This window comes from Myotis davidii, unplaced genomic scaffold (genome assembly GCF_000327345.1).
Source record: "Myotis davidii unplaced genomic scaffold, ASM32734v1 scaffold77, whole genome shotgun sequence".
In the NCBI taxonomy this organism is placed as follows: domain Eukaryota; kingdom Metazoa; phylum Chordata; class Mammalia; order Chiroptera; family Vespertilionidae; genus Myotis; species Myotis davidii.
This window is the reverse complement of record NW_006289713.1, coordinates 312,959-329,795: the sequence shown is the minus strand read 5'-3', so window position 1 is coordinate 329,795 and position 16,837 is coordinate 312,959. Positions and strand designations below refer to the sequence as shown.

Genomic DNA, 16,837 nt, shown 5'->3' with positions numbered 1-16,837 from the left:
GAGCCTTTTTCATCAGGAGGGGATGCTCTTGGCAGACAAGAATACATAATCCCTATATCTGGACTGATAGCCAGCCATATGTACTATACTGCCAAAACGGTCATTAAAAAATTGAACCGCTTTCTTACACCTTACACCAAACAGCTGTTGCCCTTAAAACTCCTCCGTAGCCCCCACCTTAGGTTCTGCCTTCACGGTTCACCCAGATTAGGTTCTGATTGGTTGGTTCCTATGCCAGTCAGCGTCTTTGGGCCTATCTCTGTGCCTGATCAAAGATGCGGGGCTGATTAGTAGCCCCTACGGAGGCCCAGAGAGAAACAGGCGTGGCTTCTGGGGAAGCCCAGAGAGAAGGAGAGAGGCAACAGCTGGGCAACAGCTGACCAACAGCTGCCACAGAAGCTGCGGATCAGACCCTGCCTCTCTCCGGGCCTGATCCACAGCCCTCAGCAGTCAGTGCTGGGTCCCTGCGCCAGCACCAGCACCAGCTGCAGGCCGTGCTGGGTCACCACAGCAACCCAGCACTCACTTCCGGTGTTTGGTTGAGCCTTCGGTTGTTACAGACGCTGGCTCTTTATATATATAGACGATGAGAGATGCACTGAAATACAGAAATAGGCACAACATATCACACAAACACATAACAAAACTGTTAGGTAAGTGAACATCAGACAAAACAGCTTAAAGGTAAGCAGTACTATCAGAGATAAAGAGTGATTCTTCATAATGGCACAAAGGGCAGGCAGTTCATCAGAAAGTTATAACCTAAATGTGTGTGTGACATTTATGAAAATAGAATACCCAACTATTGCAGAAAATAAATTCTTTTCAAATAAAAAAGACTGGTCAATGGGATAGATCAAATCCAAGTACATTAAATTCAGAAGGATAGAAAGCATTCATAGTCACAAAGAAATTAAGTTTGGAATTAATAATAAAGATAAGTTGAAAATATCCAAATAATTGGAAATTGAGAAAACTTGTAAATCACTAATGAATCAAACAAGAAATCATATGGGAAATTAGCAAAAAACATTTTTTTTTAATTGACAATTTATAAAATGAGACAACTCTTGTAGCAATATGTTTACAGATACATCTCAGGCAAAGGAAACTAAAGAGAAAATAAACAAATGGGACAACATCAAAATAAAAAGCTTCTGCGGAGCAAAAGAAATCATCAGCGAACTGAAAAGAGAGCCCACTGGATGGAAGAATGTATTTGGCAATGATACATCTGATAAAGGGTTAATATCCAAAATATATAAGGAACTCATACAATCCAATTAAAAGGAAGACAATCCAATAAAAAAATGGGCAAAGGACCTAAATAGATACTTCTCCAAAGTGGACATACAGATGGCCAAGGGATGCACCCCTATGTTCATAGCAGCACAATTTACAATAGCTAAGATCTGGAAACAGCCCAAGTGTGCATCCGTAGAGGAGTAGATAAAAAAGCTGTCATACATTTATACCATGGAATACGCAGCAGTAAAAAAGAAGGATCTCTTACCCTTTGAGACAGCATGGAGGGACCTGGAGAGTATTATGCTTAGCAAAAATAAGCCAGTCAGAAACACAGGTACCATATGATCACACTTATGTGGAATCTAATGAGAAAAATAAACTGATGAACAAAATAGATCCAGAGGCATACAAGCATAGAACAGACTGCGGAATCTCAGAGGGAAGGGAGGGTGGATAGGAAATGATCAACCAAAGACCTTGTATACAAATATGCATAACCCATGAACACAGACAATAGAGTGGTGAAGTCCTGGGGCGGGTGATGGAGGGCAGACTAGAAGGGGTTAATGGGAAAAACGGGAACATATACTTTCAACAATAAAGATTTAAATAAATAAAGTTTATAAAATGCAACATTCCAGAATTGGAGCTGAGCTTAAGCATTGCTACTGAGGGAAAATTTCATGCTTTTAAGTACATATATTAGAAAACAAGAATGTTTTAAAATCAGTATTCTAAGCTGCCAGCTTAAGCTAGAAAAAAAAGGAAATTTAGTCCAAAAGTAGCAGAAGGAAGAAAAATTTTAAAAGCAAAAAAAAAATAGTAGAAACAAGCCAAAATATATATAACATCAACAAAGCCAGGAGTTAGTTCTTTGAAAATTTTCATGAAATTAATAAGCCCTAATCAAGACTGATCAAGACAAAAAGGAAGACCCAAATCACCAATATCAGTTGGTTTGGAACGTCGTCCTATACAACAAAATGTTGCATGTTCGATCCCCAGTGGGTCGGGAGGCAACTGTTCCATGTTTCTCTCTCACATTTCTCCCTCTCTCTCTCAAAAATCAAACATATACTTGGGTGAGGAATTTTTTTTTAATTGAAGCTTTGGCCTGGGTTTGCTCAGTAGTTAGAGTGTCAACCTGCACACCACAGGGTCTCTGGTTCAATTCTTGGTCAAGGGCATGTACCTGAGTTGCAAGTTTGCTCCCTCCCCTTTCCTCCTTCTCACTCTCTGAAAAACAGTGCAAAATAATATCCCCAGGTGAGGATTAACAACAAAAAAAGAGTAGACATCACTATAGATCCTAAAAGAATATGAAAATATTGTGAGTAGTGTCAATAAATTTGACATCTTAGATAAGTTCCTTGGAAAATACAACTTTCCTAATCTAACACAACAGGAAATAAAATCTTAAAAAAAAGAAAAAAGGAAAGCTGTTAAAGAAATTGAAACTGTAATTAGAAATCTCTCTCAAAGAAAATTCTAGAGTGTTTGCTTTACTGATAAATTCTACCACTTAAGGAAGAAATAATTTTACCAGTCTTAACACAGATTCTTTGAGAGAATAAAGGTAGAGGAATACTTCGTAATCAAATAACCAAGGCAACCTGATGATGTCATTACAAGAAAAGAAAATTACAGCTCACCATCTCCCATGAACACACATGTAAAAGTTCTTAACACAGTATTAGCAGTGGAAGCTAGCAGTTCATAAAAAGGCGAGTACATAATGACAAAGTCACGTTTATCTCAGGAATGCAATGCTGTTTGAACATTTGAAAATCATTAGTAATTTACTACCTTACCAGAATAAAGGAGAAAAACTGCAATTCCAAAAGATAGAACAGGCTTTGATAAAATTCAACACCCACTTATCAATAACTAAGAAATGGGAGGGAGCCCTAGCCAGTTTGGCTCAGTGGATAGAGCGATGGCCTGTGGACTGAAGGGTCCCAGGTTCGATTCCAGCCAAGGGCACATGCCCGGGTTGCGGGCTTGACCCCCAGTCGGGGGTGTGCAGGAGGCAGCCAATCAATGATTCTCTCTCATCATTGATGTTTCTATCTCTCCCTCTTCCTTACTCTCTGAAATCAATAAAGAAATATATTTAAAAGAAAGAAATGGGAGGGAATCCTAAATTTGATCAGTGAAATGAAAAAGCTTACATAATGGTGAAATAATGAATGCATTTCCCTTGGGGTAAAGAATAAAAAGCAAAGGCAAGATTGTCTCAATGTTTTATTTAATGTTGTAGAGGTCCTCAATTCAGTAAGACAAGAAAAAAAATAAAAGATTTAAAGAGCCGAAACCGGTTTGGCTCAGTGGATGGAGCGTCGGCCTACAGACTGAGGGTTCCCAGGTTCGATTCCGGTCAAGGGCATGTACCTGGGTTGCAGGCACATCCCCAGTAGGGGATGTGCAGGAGGCAGCTGATTGATGTTTCTCTCTCATCGATGTTTCTAACTATCTCTCTCCCTTCCTCTCTGTAAAAAATCAATAAAATATTTTTTTAAAAAAAAGATTTAAAGAATGAAAAGAACAAAGTATTTGAAGGTGACATAATTGTGTACATAGAAAATGCAAAGGGCCCTGGCCGGTTATCTCAGTGGGTAGAGCATTGGCCTGCGGACTGAAGGGTCCCGGGTTCTCTTCAGGTCAATGGCACATGCCTGGGTCTGGGGCTCAATCCCCACTAGGGGATGTGCAGGAAGCAGCCAATCCATGATTCTCTCTCCCTCTTCCTCTCTGAAATCAATAAAATATCTTTTTTTAAAAAATGCAAAAGAATATTCAAACCACTAGAATGAATACATGAATTTAGTATGGTAAGGAGATTAAGTGGTAAATATACAACAATCAATTGTAAACCCATGGACATGGACAACGGGTATTGAAGGCCAAGGGATAGGGAGGAGTAGTTGGTTGAGGGGGGCAAATGGGAGACATCTGCAATAGTGTCAAATTTTTTAATAAAAAGGTAAAATAATGCCCTGGCCAATGAGCTCAGTGGTTAAAGCATCAGCCCTCACACTGAAGTGTCGCAGGTTCAATTTCCAGTCAGGGGTGGATACCTGGGTTTCAGGTTTAATCCCCAGCCCTAGTTGGGGTGATTACAAAAGGCAACCAATCCATGTGTCTCTCTCACATCAGTGTCTCTCTCTCTCTCTCTTCACACCCCCCACCCCTCACCTTCCATTCTCTCTAAAAATCAATGGAAAAAAATATCCTCTGGTGAGATTTAAGTAAATAAATGAATGAATAAAATCAACTGTATTTCTACTTGTATTCTATGATGATATGCATATCTATTCTAGTACAGATGGGTTGGCAATTATGGCCTGTGAACCTAATTCGACCAGCCTCCTATTGGAACACACCAACACTCATTTATTTACATGTAGTCTATGGCTGCTTTTACAAGGACAGTTGAGTAGTTTCAACAGATCATATGACCGGAAAAGCCTAAATATCATATTAACCATCTGGCCACTTACAGATAAAGTTTGCTGACACCTGATTTAGAACAGATTATTGGAAAATTAAATGTAACATGCAACACAGCTTACAATAGCATCAGTAACATCAGGTGCCAGGAATGCATATAACAAAAGATATTTTTAAACCTCTACAACAGTAGTTTTCAATGGAGGGGAATTTTACCTTCCATCCTCAGGAGACATTTGGTAATGTGTGGACATATTTTTGGTTGTCACAGCTGGAGGCTACCACTGGTATCTAGTGGGTAGAAGCCAGGGATACCACTTAACATCCTACAATACATAAGACAGTCCCTCAAAGAATTATCTGGCCCAAAATGTCAGTAGTGCTGAAGTTAAGAACACTGCTCTACGTCGGCCTGCAGACTCAAGGGGGTCCTAAGTTCAATTCTGGTCAGGACACATGCCGGGATTGCGGGCTCGATCCCTAGTAGGTGGTATGCAGGAGGCAGCCAATCAGTGATTCTCCCTCATCATTGATGTTCATATCTCTCTCCCTTCCTCTCTCAAATCAATAAAAAATCCTGTAGAATAAAAGCCTAATGTGCTATGTGTCCTACTGTTCGACCAGGTGCTATGACATGCACTGACCACCAGGAGGCAGATGCTCCGACTAGGTAGGTTAGCTTGCTGCTGGGATATGGCTGATCGGGACTGGGTGAGAAGGGCTAGACCAGCCATGGGCAAACTAGGGCCCACTGGCCGGATCCGGCCAGTTTGAAATGAATAAAACTAAAAAAAAAAAAAAAATGATCGTGTCCTTTTATGTAATGATGTTTACTTTGAATTTATATTAGTTCACACAAACACTCCATCCATGCTTTTGTTCTGGCCTTCCGGTCCAGTTTAAGAACCCATTGTGGCCCTCGAGTCAAAAAGTTTGCCTACCCCTGGGCTAGACACACCCTGGAGTCCTCCTTCGGCCCCTTTCCAGTGGGGTCCCTCGGCCTGGCCTGTGCCTTCTTGCAATCCAGGACCCCTCGGGGGATGTTGGAGAGCTGGTTCCAGCCTAATTCCTGCAGGCCAAGCCGAGGGACTCTACCAGTGCATGAATTCATAGACTGGGCCTCTAGTATATATATATATTTTTGTTGGCCAATGGACTCAGAAGTTCCCTGGTTTGATTCTGGTAAAGGACACATACCCAGGCTGCGAGCTCAATCCCCAGTAAGAGGCGTGTAGAAGGCAGCCGATGAATGATTCTCTGTCATTGACGTTTCTATCTCCCTCTCCCTCTCTGAAATCAGTAAAATATACATATTTTAAAAAATCAAACAAAAAAATAAACACTACAATGAAAACCACAAACCATTGCTGTGAGAAATTAAAGATCTAAATCAATGGAGAGTTAATCCATGCTTATGGCTTGGAAGATTCACTATTTTTAAGGTGACTTTTCTCCCCAAATTGATTTACAGATTGAACATAACCCTGATCAAAATCCCATCAGACATTTTTAAAATAGCAGTTGACATGCTGATTCTAATACTTGTATGGAAGTAAAAACCTAGAATAAGAAAAACAATCTTGAAGAAGAAAGCTTTAGATTGTTACTCAATGTCAAGATTTACTATAAAGTTATAGTAATCAGAACAGTGAATTATTGCCACAAATACATCAGGAATAAAGAAATAGACTTACTTAAATCCTGATTTAAAATAAAGAGGGCCACTGTGGGTCTGTTGGTTGAGCACCATCCCATGCATCAGAAGATTGCTATTTTGATTACAGGTCAGGACATGCCTGCTTTGCCAGTTGGATCCCCCAGTAGGGGATGTGCAGGAGGCAGCCAATAGATGTTTCTCTCTCCCCCTCTCTTCCTCTTTCTCTAAAAATCAATAAGAATATTAAAAAGTAAAATTAAGATGCCAGTGCAGTACAGTGGAGAGGGGAATATCTTTTTTTTATTATTAATTTGAACGAGAGAAACATCGATTTGTTCTGTTTATTTATACATTCATTGGTTGTTTTTTGTATATGCCTCCTAGGAAATCAAACGTGAATTTGGTTCATAGGCCATAGTTTGCCAATTTGTACTAGAATCAGCCCGTAGACACGTGGGAGGCAACCAATGTGTCTTTCTCACATGCATGTTTCTGTCTCTCCCCCTCCCACTCTCTAAACATCAATAGAAAAAATATCCTCAGGTGAGGATTAACAACAACAATAAAAGAGTAGATTGATGATACATTTCTGTGCAGTAGACTGGTGAAAATCAAAGTGGTGAGAGAAGAGGTAGGCAGATAAGGAGAAGGCCATATAAACTGAGGTGTGTAGGTAGTTTGAACTTTTATCTTTAGAGCAGTGGAAAGCTCACATTGTAGTACTGTGATTATACTTATATCATAAAAATGTTATTCTGATTACCATCTTTAGATTGGATTTAGGGGTGGGAGAAGGGCTATAGAAATATTAATATTTTGTTATACATGCTTCCTAGAGAAATCCTGCATAGATGAAATAGTAAGAAGAGAGCACAGCTATGAAAATTTAATGATTGCCCTGGCCAGTGTGGCTCAGTTGGGTGTCATCCTGTGCAATGGAAGGTTGTCAGTTTTTTGGGTTTTTTTTGTTTTTTTTTGTTGTTTTTTTTTTTGGTGGGTTGTCAGTTTTGTTCCTGGTCGGTGCACATGGCTGGGTTTGGGGCTCGATCCCCAGTGGGGTACGTGTAGGAGGCAGCTGATTCATGTTCTGCTTTCACATCAATGTCTCTCTCTCCCTTCCCCTCTCTCTAAAAAAAATCAATAAAAATATTTTTTAGAAAGAAAAGTGAATGATCCATGAGTACTATAGAAACTTAAGGAAGAAAGAAGATAGATATAAACTAGCATAACAAAAAATTGGGTCCTTTCTAGGGATTTATTACTTGGCTTTACCATAGCTCTGTGGTTGCTTTAGGCAGATTGCAGCCCCCCACAGAGCCATCCTGAGTAGAAGCATTAAAATGGACTAATGTCCATTGTCTATTGCCTTGGAAATACTGGGAAAGCACATCGTAGACCAATCTGCTGATTTGGCTATTTGTGCATATACTTGGAATTAAAATAATTGAACCTTAATGTAGAATGTACCATTTCTGCTACTTCTTTATTTCATGTGGGTCCCTGCTATGCCATCCACATAACTGCTTATGACAGTATTGCACGTTAGAAAAATTTTTGCGTCTAGGATGCTGGATTATATATATATATGGCATGCTTTTTTCCTGTATAGTATTATCAAAGATTTCTCAAACTAATTTTTGTTACACTTTCATTAATTTCCAGCATTATTAATATGTATAAGTGATACAAGAGGGTGATGAAAATTATCATTAAATTGGTACGTTACTTTATATAACTTACAGGTTTAAATTTTTAAAAAAGATTTTTTTGTCATTAAAATAATCTCTTTAAGCTGGAAGCTCCTTGACATCCTTTGGAACAGAAACATCAAACAGCAGTACCCTGTCCCAAAGTAGTGCAGTTGGTTCTGCCTTTACACAGGATACAAGATCTGTAAAAACACAGTTATCTCAAGGTAAGCTGTTTTTTTCTTTCAAATATTTCCATTCTTACCTTCTCTACTGGTTTTATCTTCTCTAAATGTAAGAACTTTTGCAGTTTGTAATGACCTGTATAATTTTTATTTGGTTCTTTTAAATTTTTTTCTCCTAATTGCTGTTGCAATAAGTATATTGTTGAATGACTTCCACTATTTAGACTTTTTCCAGTCTTAGATAATAAAACTGAAGCAGTGACCTTTCTGTAAGTTTGACAATTTTTTGCAAAGCAAGTATAATATGAATTGTATGATTATACTTAAATATATCAAATTAATCCTAGAGTCACCACTGAAAATGAACTCTCCTTGATGAATTTAAAATAACAGCTGAAAAAACAAACTATTCATTATGCTCTTGCATCTTTCCCAGCATCCTTACAGGATCTAGAGCAATGATCAATGGGTTTGCTGCAAGAATTTTTAAAACATACAATATCTGACTATTTAATCAGGGGCACTGGCCTCTTTTCCCTTAAATTGTCAAATGGAAAAAAAAATAACAATAGCCAACACAACAATAGCCATTTGGTATGAATGAATTAAAATTATACAGTACCTGGGTGTTTGTTTCTTTTGGTGTACCACAGAATTTTGGTAGTTTATGTGTACCATGAGATGAAAAAGGTTGAAAACTGCTGATTTAGAGCAATGGTTCTCAGTGTAGACCACCCACAACCGAATCATCTTGAGTACTGTACTTAAAAATGTAGATCTTGAGAACTGCTACATCAGAACCCTTTTAGAGTCAGCATTTAACAAGCTTCTTTTTTAAAAAATATATTTTATTGATTTTTTACAGAGAGGAAGGGAGAGAGATAGTTAGAAACATCGATGAGAGAGAAACATCGATCAGCTACCTCCTGCACATCTCCTACTGGGGATGTGCCCGCAACCCAGGTACATGCCCTTGACCGGAATCGAACCTGGGACCCTTCAGTCTGCAAGCCGACGCTCTATCCACTGAGCCAAACCGGTTTCGGCTTAACAAGCTTCTTAAACTACTCTGTTCTTTTTCTTTTCTAAATTATATTTTTCCCCTCACCCAGCCTTATAGCCTTCAGTGGTCCCAAGTTTCCATATCTATTTTTACCTGTTGCCAAAGTAAATGTTTTTGGCTTCATTGCTTTATAGAGATGTTTACTTTTAAATAAAACAATGTGAAGTTGTTTCAGAAAGATGCCATAATCACAGGACAATATTTTAAATATCTGTTGAGAATAAAATCAAGCTAATGCTAAACATAATCTCTCTTACTGTAGATATTTTGAAATACTTGTAGTTATTGTTACTCATTGATTTAAAATAACTTAATTTTTAAGCATTCTAAAGATGTTGTAGACTAATTAGAAATATAGTAAGCATAAGGAAAAAATTAAAATGCCCACAATCTCTACCCAGAAATAACAAATATTTATATTTTGTTGTACATGCTTCCAGACTTTTTTGTAGGTTAATTTAAGTGTATATTTGTGTGTATGTGTATTAGTTTGTTATTTTAGTTATTAATCTTTTTAAGCATTAGTTTCCTAAACTATAAAATGGGACTTTACTGGTAACTAAGAGACTTATTATGAGGATTAATTTTTTTAAATATATACAGTGCCATTAGTATCATAGTACCTAGCACATAGAACATGATCAGTAAATGTTAGCTATCTTAATGAATAGCCAACTTTAACCTTAATATGGAGCACCAGAAGAATTCTTATTAAATCATAAGTAAGGATGCCTATCATCATTGCTATTCAGCATTGTTCTGGAATTTTTAGCTAAATCTAGAACACATGAAAAAGAAATGAGGCATAGTTATTAAAATTAGCATTATTTGTCAGTGCTATGACTTACTACTTGGAATTAAGAATTCACTAAATAACCTAGAACTAATAAAGGGCTTAAATTAGAAGGAAAAGATAAAGTAATACACAAAAATCAATCATTGTTCTAAAACCTTACCTACTAATTATGTAATGGGGATAAAAGATGATGTTCACAATAATGAGAAAATATGTAAAAAATACATAATAAGAAATAAGACCGCCCTAGCTGGTTTGGCTCTGTGAATAGAGTGTTGGCCTGTGGACTGAAGGATCCCAGGTTCAGTTCTTGTCAAGGGCACATGCCTGGGTTGTGAGCTTTGTCCCCAGTGGAGGGTGTGCGAGAGGCAGCTAATCTATGATTTGGTCTCATCATTGATGTTTCTATCTTTATCTCCTGCTCCCTTCCTCTCTGAAATCAATAAAATATATTTTTTTTAAAAAAAAGAAAAGAAAAAAAAGAAATAAGACCAATTTCTATGTTGAAAACAAAATATAATAGAGCAGTGGTTCTCAACCTTCCTAATGCCGTGACCCTTTAATACAATTCCTCATGTTGTGATGACCCCCAATTTCATTGTTATAAGTTGAACATAATTAAAGCATAGTGATTAATCACAAAAACAATATGTAATTATATATGTGTTTTCCGATGGTCTTAGGCGACCCCTGTGAAAGGGTCATTCGACCCCCAAAGGGGTCGTGACCCAGAGGTTGAGAACCGCTGTAATAGAGGGATCTAATAAGATAATGCAATTAGAGAATTATTTTATTCCTAGACACAGAGATAAAGTATTGGGAAGGCTTTACTTGTCATATTAATTAAGTTTATTGTAATTTCAATAAGTCTAAGTGGAATGGTATGAGAACTTAATAAAACAGATACACATACTATCTTAAAAATAAACGTGGAAGTATAGACATATCTAAAAAATAAAAAGCAGTGAAATAGGACTTTCCTACTCAATAATCTATTCATAAAATAAAACAGTGCAGGAATAAATTAAAAGATGAATGGAGCCAAAACCGGTTTGGCTCAGTGGATAGAGCATCGGCCTGCAGACTGAAAGGTCCCAGGTTCGATTCCGGTCAAGGGCATGTACCTTGGTTGCGGGCACATCTCCAGTGGGAGATGTGCAGGAGGCAGCTGATCGATGTTTCTCTCATCGATGTTTCTAACTCCCTATCTCTCTCCCTTCCTCTCTGTAAAAAAAATCAATAAAATATATTTTAAAAAAAAAAGATGAATGGAATAAAAATCAGGAACAGATCCAAGTATAAAAATGTAATTAGTATATGATTGAGGTATTATTTTTAAATTAGAAAAAGGAAAGCTGTTTAATAAATGATATTAGGACAGACAACTGCCTGATCATTTGGGGAAAATAACTAGATTCCTTCTCTCTTACTTAGGACTAAATTAAATTTTAAATACAAATTTTTTAAAGTACGTATCCTATCTAATAAAAGACAAAAATGGTAATTGGCGTACAACCAATACCCTTTTCATTGGCTAATCAGGGCTATATGCAAATTAACTGCCAACTAAGATTGGCAGTTAACTGCCAACAAAATGGCGGTTAATTTCCATATGTAGGCACAATGCAGGGAGGTGAAAGGGAAAGCAGGAAGAAGCCCCCTGCCACTGACAGTGATCAGAAACCCAGGGGGGAGCTAAGAGCTGGCGGATGCGTCAGGCCTGGGCAAGGGGCCGATCAGGCGATCGGAGGGTGATGGGGGTCGACGCCTCTGGCCGAGGCATCAGGCCTGGGCAAGGGGCAGAGCCAGCAATCGGAGGGGTCTGGGGGTCCCCGGCCCAGGCCTGATGCCTGGGCCAGAGGCATCAGGCCTGGGTGTGGGGCAGAACCAGTGATGGGGGGAAATGAGGGTGGCCTGGGCAAGGGGTCGATCCTGCGATTGGAAGGTGATGGGGGTCAACGCCTGAGGGCTCCCAGTATGTGAGAGGGGGCAGGCTGGGCTGAGGGACACTGCCCCCACACACACACCAAGTGCACGAATTTCGTGCACCAGGCCCCTAGTCTATATATATATAAGCCTAAGTGACTGTATTACCAGTCAACCAGTCGCTATGATGTGCACTGACCACCAGGGGGCAGACACTCAGTGCAGGAGCTGCCCCCTGGTGATCGGTGTGCTCCAACAGCGGGAGCACTGCTCAGCTGACTGATGGACACCAGACGCTGGTCTCACAGCTGGCAAGCACAGCTGTGGTGGCATGAGCTTTTCCTGCCTCCGCGGCAGCACTACCAAGGAGTGGTGGCAGGCACAGCGGGAACAGGATGAGCAGGAGCAGCACAGCATCTGGCCCGGGCTCGGGCTCCTCCCTGGCCACCTGCCCTTCACACAGTATTACATCCCTGCAGGGATCGGGGTGAAAGCAGCAGTCCGACATCCGCTGAGAGGGCACAGGCCAGGCTGATGGACCCCACCAGTGCACGAATCCGTGCACTGGGCCTCTAGTTTATTGTAAAAAAGAGATATATTTATATAAAGAATGGCAGCTCCGGTTGGTGTGGCTTAGTCAAGGACACGTGCCTGGGCATTTGCTTTGCTCCCCGTCCCCTGGTTGGCGTGAGTGTGGAAGGCAACCAATCTCTCTCTCTTCCTCTCGCTCGCTCTCTCTCTGTTCTTCCCTCCCTCCCTTCCACTCTCTCTGAAAAGCAATGGAAAAAATATCCTCTAGTAAGGATTAACAAAACAATAACAAGGCTGAGATGGCCTGGGAATCTGCATTTTTACCACTGATAATTTCTGAATTTTACAAAATTAGAACATCTAGAATTTTAACTGATATCAGTATGTGAAGATGTCTCAAGGGGTGTATTTTTATTATGCTGAAATGGCTATTGTATGTATTCCTAATAATACATCTAGTATCACCTTTATCTCTCTATTTATAACAAAATTGCCATCATGGCTAGTAGATTTTAATTACAAAGTATACAACAAATGAGATTGCCCTATCATTTGTGGTTCTTTAATACTTGTCATAGGGTCTTGTCTCAAAGAAAAACCTGATAAAGAAAATTTTATAAACTTAGAAGAATGTAGTATTATAACATTAACTCAAAATAGGATTTTCCAAAAACTTAACACTTATTTTATAAATTAAATCTCTTTAGAAGATCATAAGTAATGACAAAATGTCTTCTGATAGGCCAAAACTTATTTAAACCTCCATGATTTCCCAGAATATACAGTGTTTTTGTTAATGGCAGAGTAAACTTTGGTATTAATGGCTGGAAATGGTACACATTTGCAATTGCCTACTTTAGATAACCATAATCTTGGGGAGTATCCTATATAATAAAAGCCTAATGTGAAATCGACCAAACGGCAAAACAACCGATCACTATGACGCGCACTGATCACCAGAGGGCAGATGCTCAACACAGGAGCTGCCCTCAGGCCCCAGGCCAGCCAAGGCGGGTGCCAGCAGGAGGCCACACAGATCGGCCCTGATTGCCAGCCAGGCCTACGGACCCTACCCATGCTTGAATTTCGTGCATTGGGGCTCTAGTTACTAATTGATCCCTGAAGTATCTAGTGAACAATAACCAATGCTTTGTCAGCATTCACTGGTTCACCAGTTGTTGACATTTGCAACATATATGGGAATTTTTTTATTTTTTTTAAATGAGCATAATTTTTTTTAACAAAACATTTTGGTGCAGTATCATGGGCTATGAGAGCACCTTGAACAGAGATTTATCACAAACATAGGGACAAAAAAATATGATGGGAACACCCAATGTTGCATTCTTCTGTTCATATTGTAACTGTACTATGAAGCTCTGACCTCAAAAGGAAAAATGGAATTTGTAAGTACAAAATCTATATTAAGTAAAAATTGACAAGAGATGTTTTAAATGGCAAGGAATTATTATCACTGCTGTGTAAGTACCTGAAGGGTTTATTTGTTGCTGGCCTTTTTGTTGTTAATCCTTACCCGAGGATTTTTTTCCATTGCTCTTTTAGAGAGAGTAGAAGAGAGAGGGTAAGACAGAGAAGCATTGATGTGAGACAGACATTGATTGGTTGCCTCCTGCAATGCCCTAGCCAGGGCCCAGACAGGGGAAAAGCCTGCAACCAAGGTACGTGCCCTTGACCAGAATCTAACCCAGGATATGTTGGTCCGCAGGCTGACGCTCTATCCATTGAGCCAAACTGGCTAGGGCTGTTGCTGGCCTTTTAAGTATTGTTGTTTAATTTACCCAAGCCCCTAAAGTATTGAAGAACTTCACTTAACTTTCTGGTTCTTTACTTTATTTATAATAGTAATTTATTGGAGATAATACCTATAGATATAAAGGTAATCATTAGACATATCTTCAGAAAGTACTGAAAATATTAAAGCTTCTGGAAATAATGGCCGAAGTATCAATAGAATCTTGTGGTTATGGATATTGGTATAAACCTGCATCTGACCAACAGCATGAACTTTGATAACATTCCTGGGGAATCTTGTACCGGGCAGAAATTTTTGAAAAACTTATTTAACCTTATTAGAATAGGTAGAAATACAGATAAAATTCCAGAGTATATTGTTGTTGTTTTTTTAACTAACCTAGTGACCAGCTCACTAAAGATAATCAGTTTTAAACTCTGGTCTAGTAAGTGGAAGAATTCAAATTTGTGCTAAGGATTTGAATTGGTAGAAATAAAGTAAGACATTTTTTTAGCATCTAGGTTATTTTGAAATCCCCAAAGGATAGGGTAGTTTCTTATCTTTTGGTTACGTTTTAGGTCGTTCAAGCCCTCAGTTAGATCCTTTGAGAAAAAGCCCTACCATGGAACAAGCAGTACAGACCGCCTCGGCCCACTTACCTGCTCCAGCACCTGTTGGGAGAAGGAGCCCTGTATCAACCAGGCCTTTACCATCTACCAGCCAAAAAGCAATAGAGAATCAAGAGCACAGGCGAGGTAGAACTTGAGCTATTTACTAATTCCTTAATTGACTCATCAACATTTTCCATTCACCTTATTTTCATTAAAAAGATAAACTTTATATGAATGATCCTAGAAGGTTTAAACTGAACTGATAGAATGTTCATTCTTTCAAATTTGGCTCAAAATAGTGATGGTGGTGGGGGTATAGGTTTGGAGGGTTTTTTGTTTTGTTTGCTCATTTCTAACTTAACAGAAATTTTTGATTAATTGTCCTGAGTTAATGTGTTATTCTGTATGTCTTATAGCTGATATACACAAAGTGTCAAGACCAGAAAATGAGCAACTCAGAAATGATAGCAAGAGACAAATAGGTAAGTAACTTGAATTTAAAAGCCATATTTTATGCTTCTCAATAGAGACAGTATTTGAAATGTGTGGTGAGTAATTGCTTTAAAAAAAATGAATTGTGGCCCCAGCCAGGTTGCTCAGTTGGTTGGAGCATCATTCCTTGCACCAAAAGGATTGCAGGTTTGATTTCCAGTTAGGGCCCATATCGGGTTGGGGGTTTGATCCCCAATAGGGGTGAGTATAGGAGACAACCGATGAACATTCTCTCTCACTCCCTCCCTCCCTCCCCCTCTCCTTCTCCTTTCCCCCCTCTCCCTCCCTCCCTCCCTCCCTGTTTCCCTCTCCCTTTTTCTCTCTCTAAAAATCAATAAACAAGCCCTTGGATGATGATTAAAAAGCACGGTAATAATAAAATAAATGAAATGGGGAGGGTTTCTCTTGTGTTAGCAAATAGACCTGGAAGACTTAGAATATACACAATTTTTTTTAAAAAAAATATATTTTATTGATTTTTTACAGAGAGGAAGGGAGAGGGATAGAGAGAAACATGGATGAGAGAGAAACATTGGTCAGCTGCCTCCTGCACACCCCCCACTGGGTATGTGCCCGCAAGCAAGGTACATGCCCCTGACTGGAATCGAACCCGGGACCCTCGAGTCCACAGGCCGACGCTTTATCCATTGAGCCAAACCGGTCAGGGCAGGTTGTTTTTCTTTAAATGTTTTTATTGATTTCAGATAGGAAGGGAGAGGAAGATGAGAGAGAATCATTAATCAGCTGCCTTCCTGCAATGCCACACTGGATCAAGCCTGCAACCCAGGTATATGCCCTGACCAGGAATCAAACCATGACCTCCTCAGTTCAACCACTGAGCCACGCCTGCTGGGCAGAACAGTTTTTTTCATAATTTTTAGTGTTAGTTATGCAGATCTAACAAGAAATGAGTACATGCAAAAAATGTTGAAATCTGAATGAGATTTGTAATGTAGTTAATTATATTGTGCCAATGTTAATTTTCCTGGTTTTGATAACGTACAGTAGGTAATTAAATTGTTAGCTTTGGAGGGGAGGCTGGGTGAGGTAGGACCATTTTTTCAGGGTTTCTGTTGATTTCTTGGGGTTGGGGGGAATCTTGTAAATATCCTATCTAATAAAAGAGAAACATGGTAATTGGCGTACGACCGCTAGCATTCCCGTTGGCTAATCAGTGAGATATGCAAATTAACTGTCAGCCAAGATGGCTACCGGCAGCCAGGCAGCTTGAAACTAACGTGAGGCTTGCTTGCTTCACTGACGGAGGACTGCAACATTCCCCGCCTGCCTTGCAGGCCTCTAAAGCTGCAGTTTGAAACATTTCAACAAATAAAGAAGCTAAACAAAACCCCAGAAACCAGCTTTCAGCGAGCCGGGATCTCAGAGCTGGAGTCAGAGCTGGAGTTATACATTGTTTCGATCATAGAACCAAAACAA

At 39.3% G+C, this 16,837-nt stretch overlaps 1 protein-coding gene across 2 annotated transcripts in view; it reads left to right on the top strand.

Annotated features, from left to right (window-relative positions):
* The window catches only part of LSM14A (LSM14A mRNA processing body assembly factor), a 77,442-nt gene that overhangs the window by 37,367 nt on the left and 23,238 nt on the right, over positions 1-16,837 (top strand). The window contains exons 4-6 of one of the 2 annotated variants that reach the window (XM_006762164.2): positions 8,148-8,270; positions 14,876-15,052; positions 15,325-15,390. In XM_006762164.2, the coding sequence (XP_006762227.1) occupies positions 8,148-8,270; positions 14,876-15,052; positions 15,325-15,390 (366 nt within the window). The remainder of the gene's footprint in view (positions 1-8,147; positions 8,271-14,875; positions 15,053-15,324; positions 15,391-16,837) is intronic. The other variant, XM_006762165.2, reaches the window with a different exon arrangement.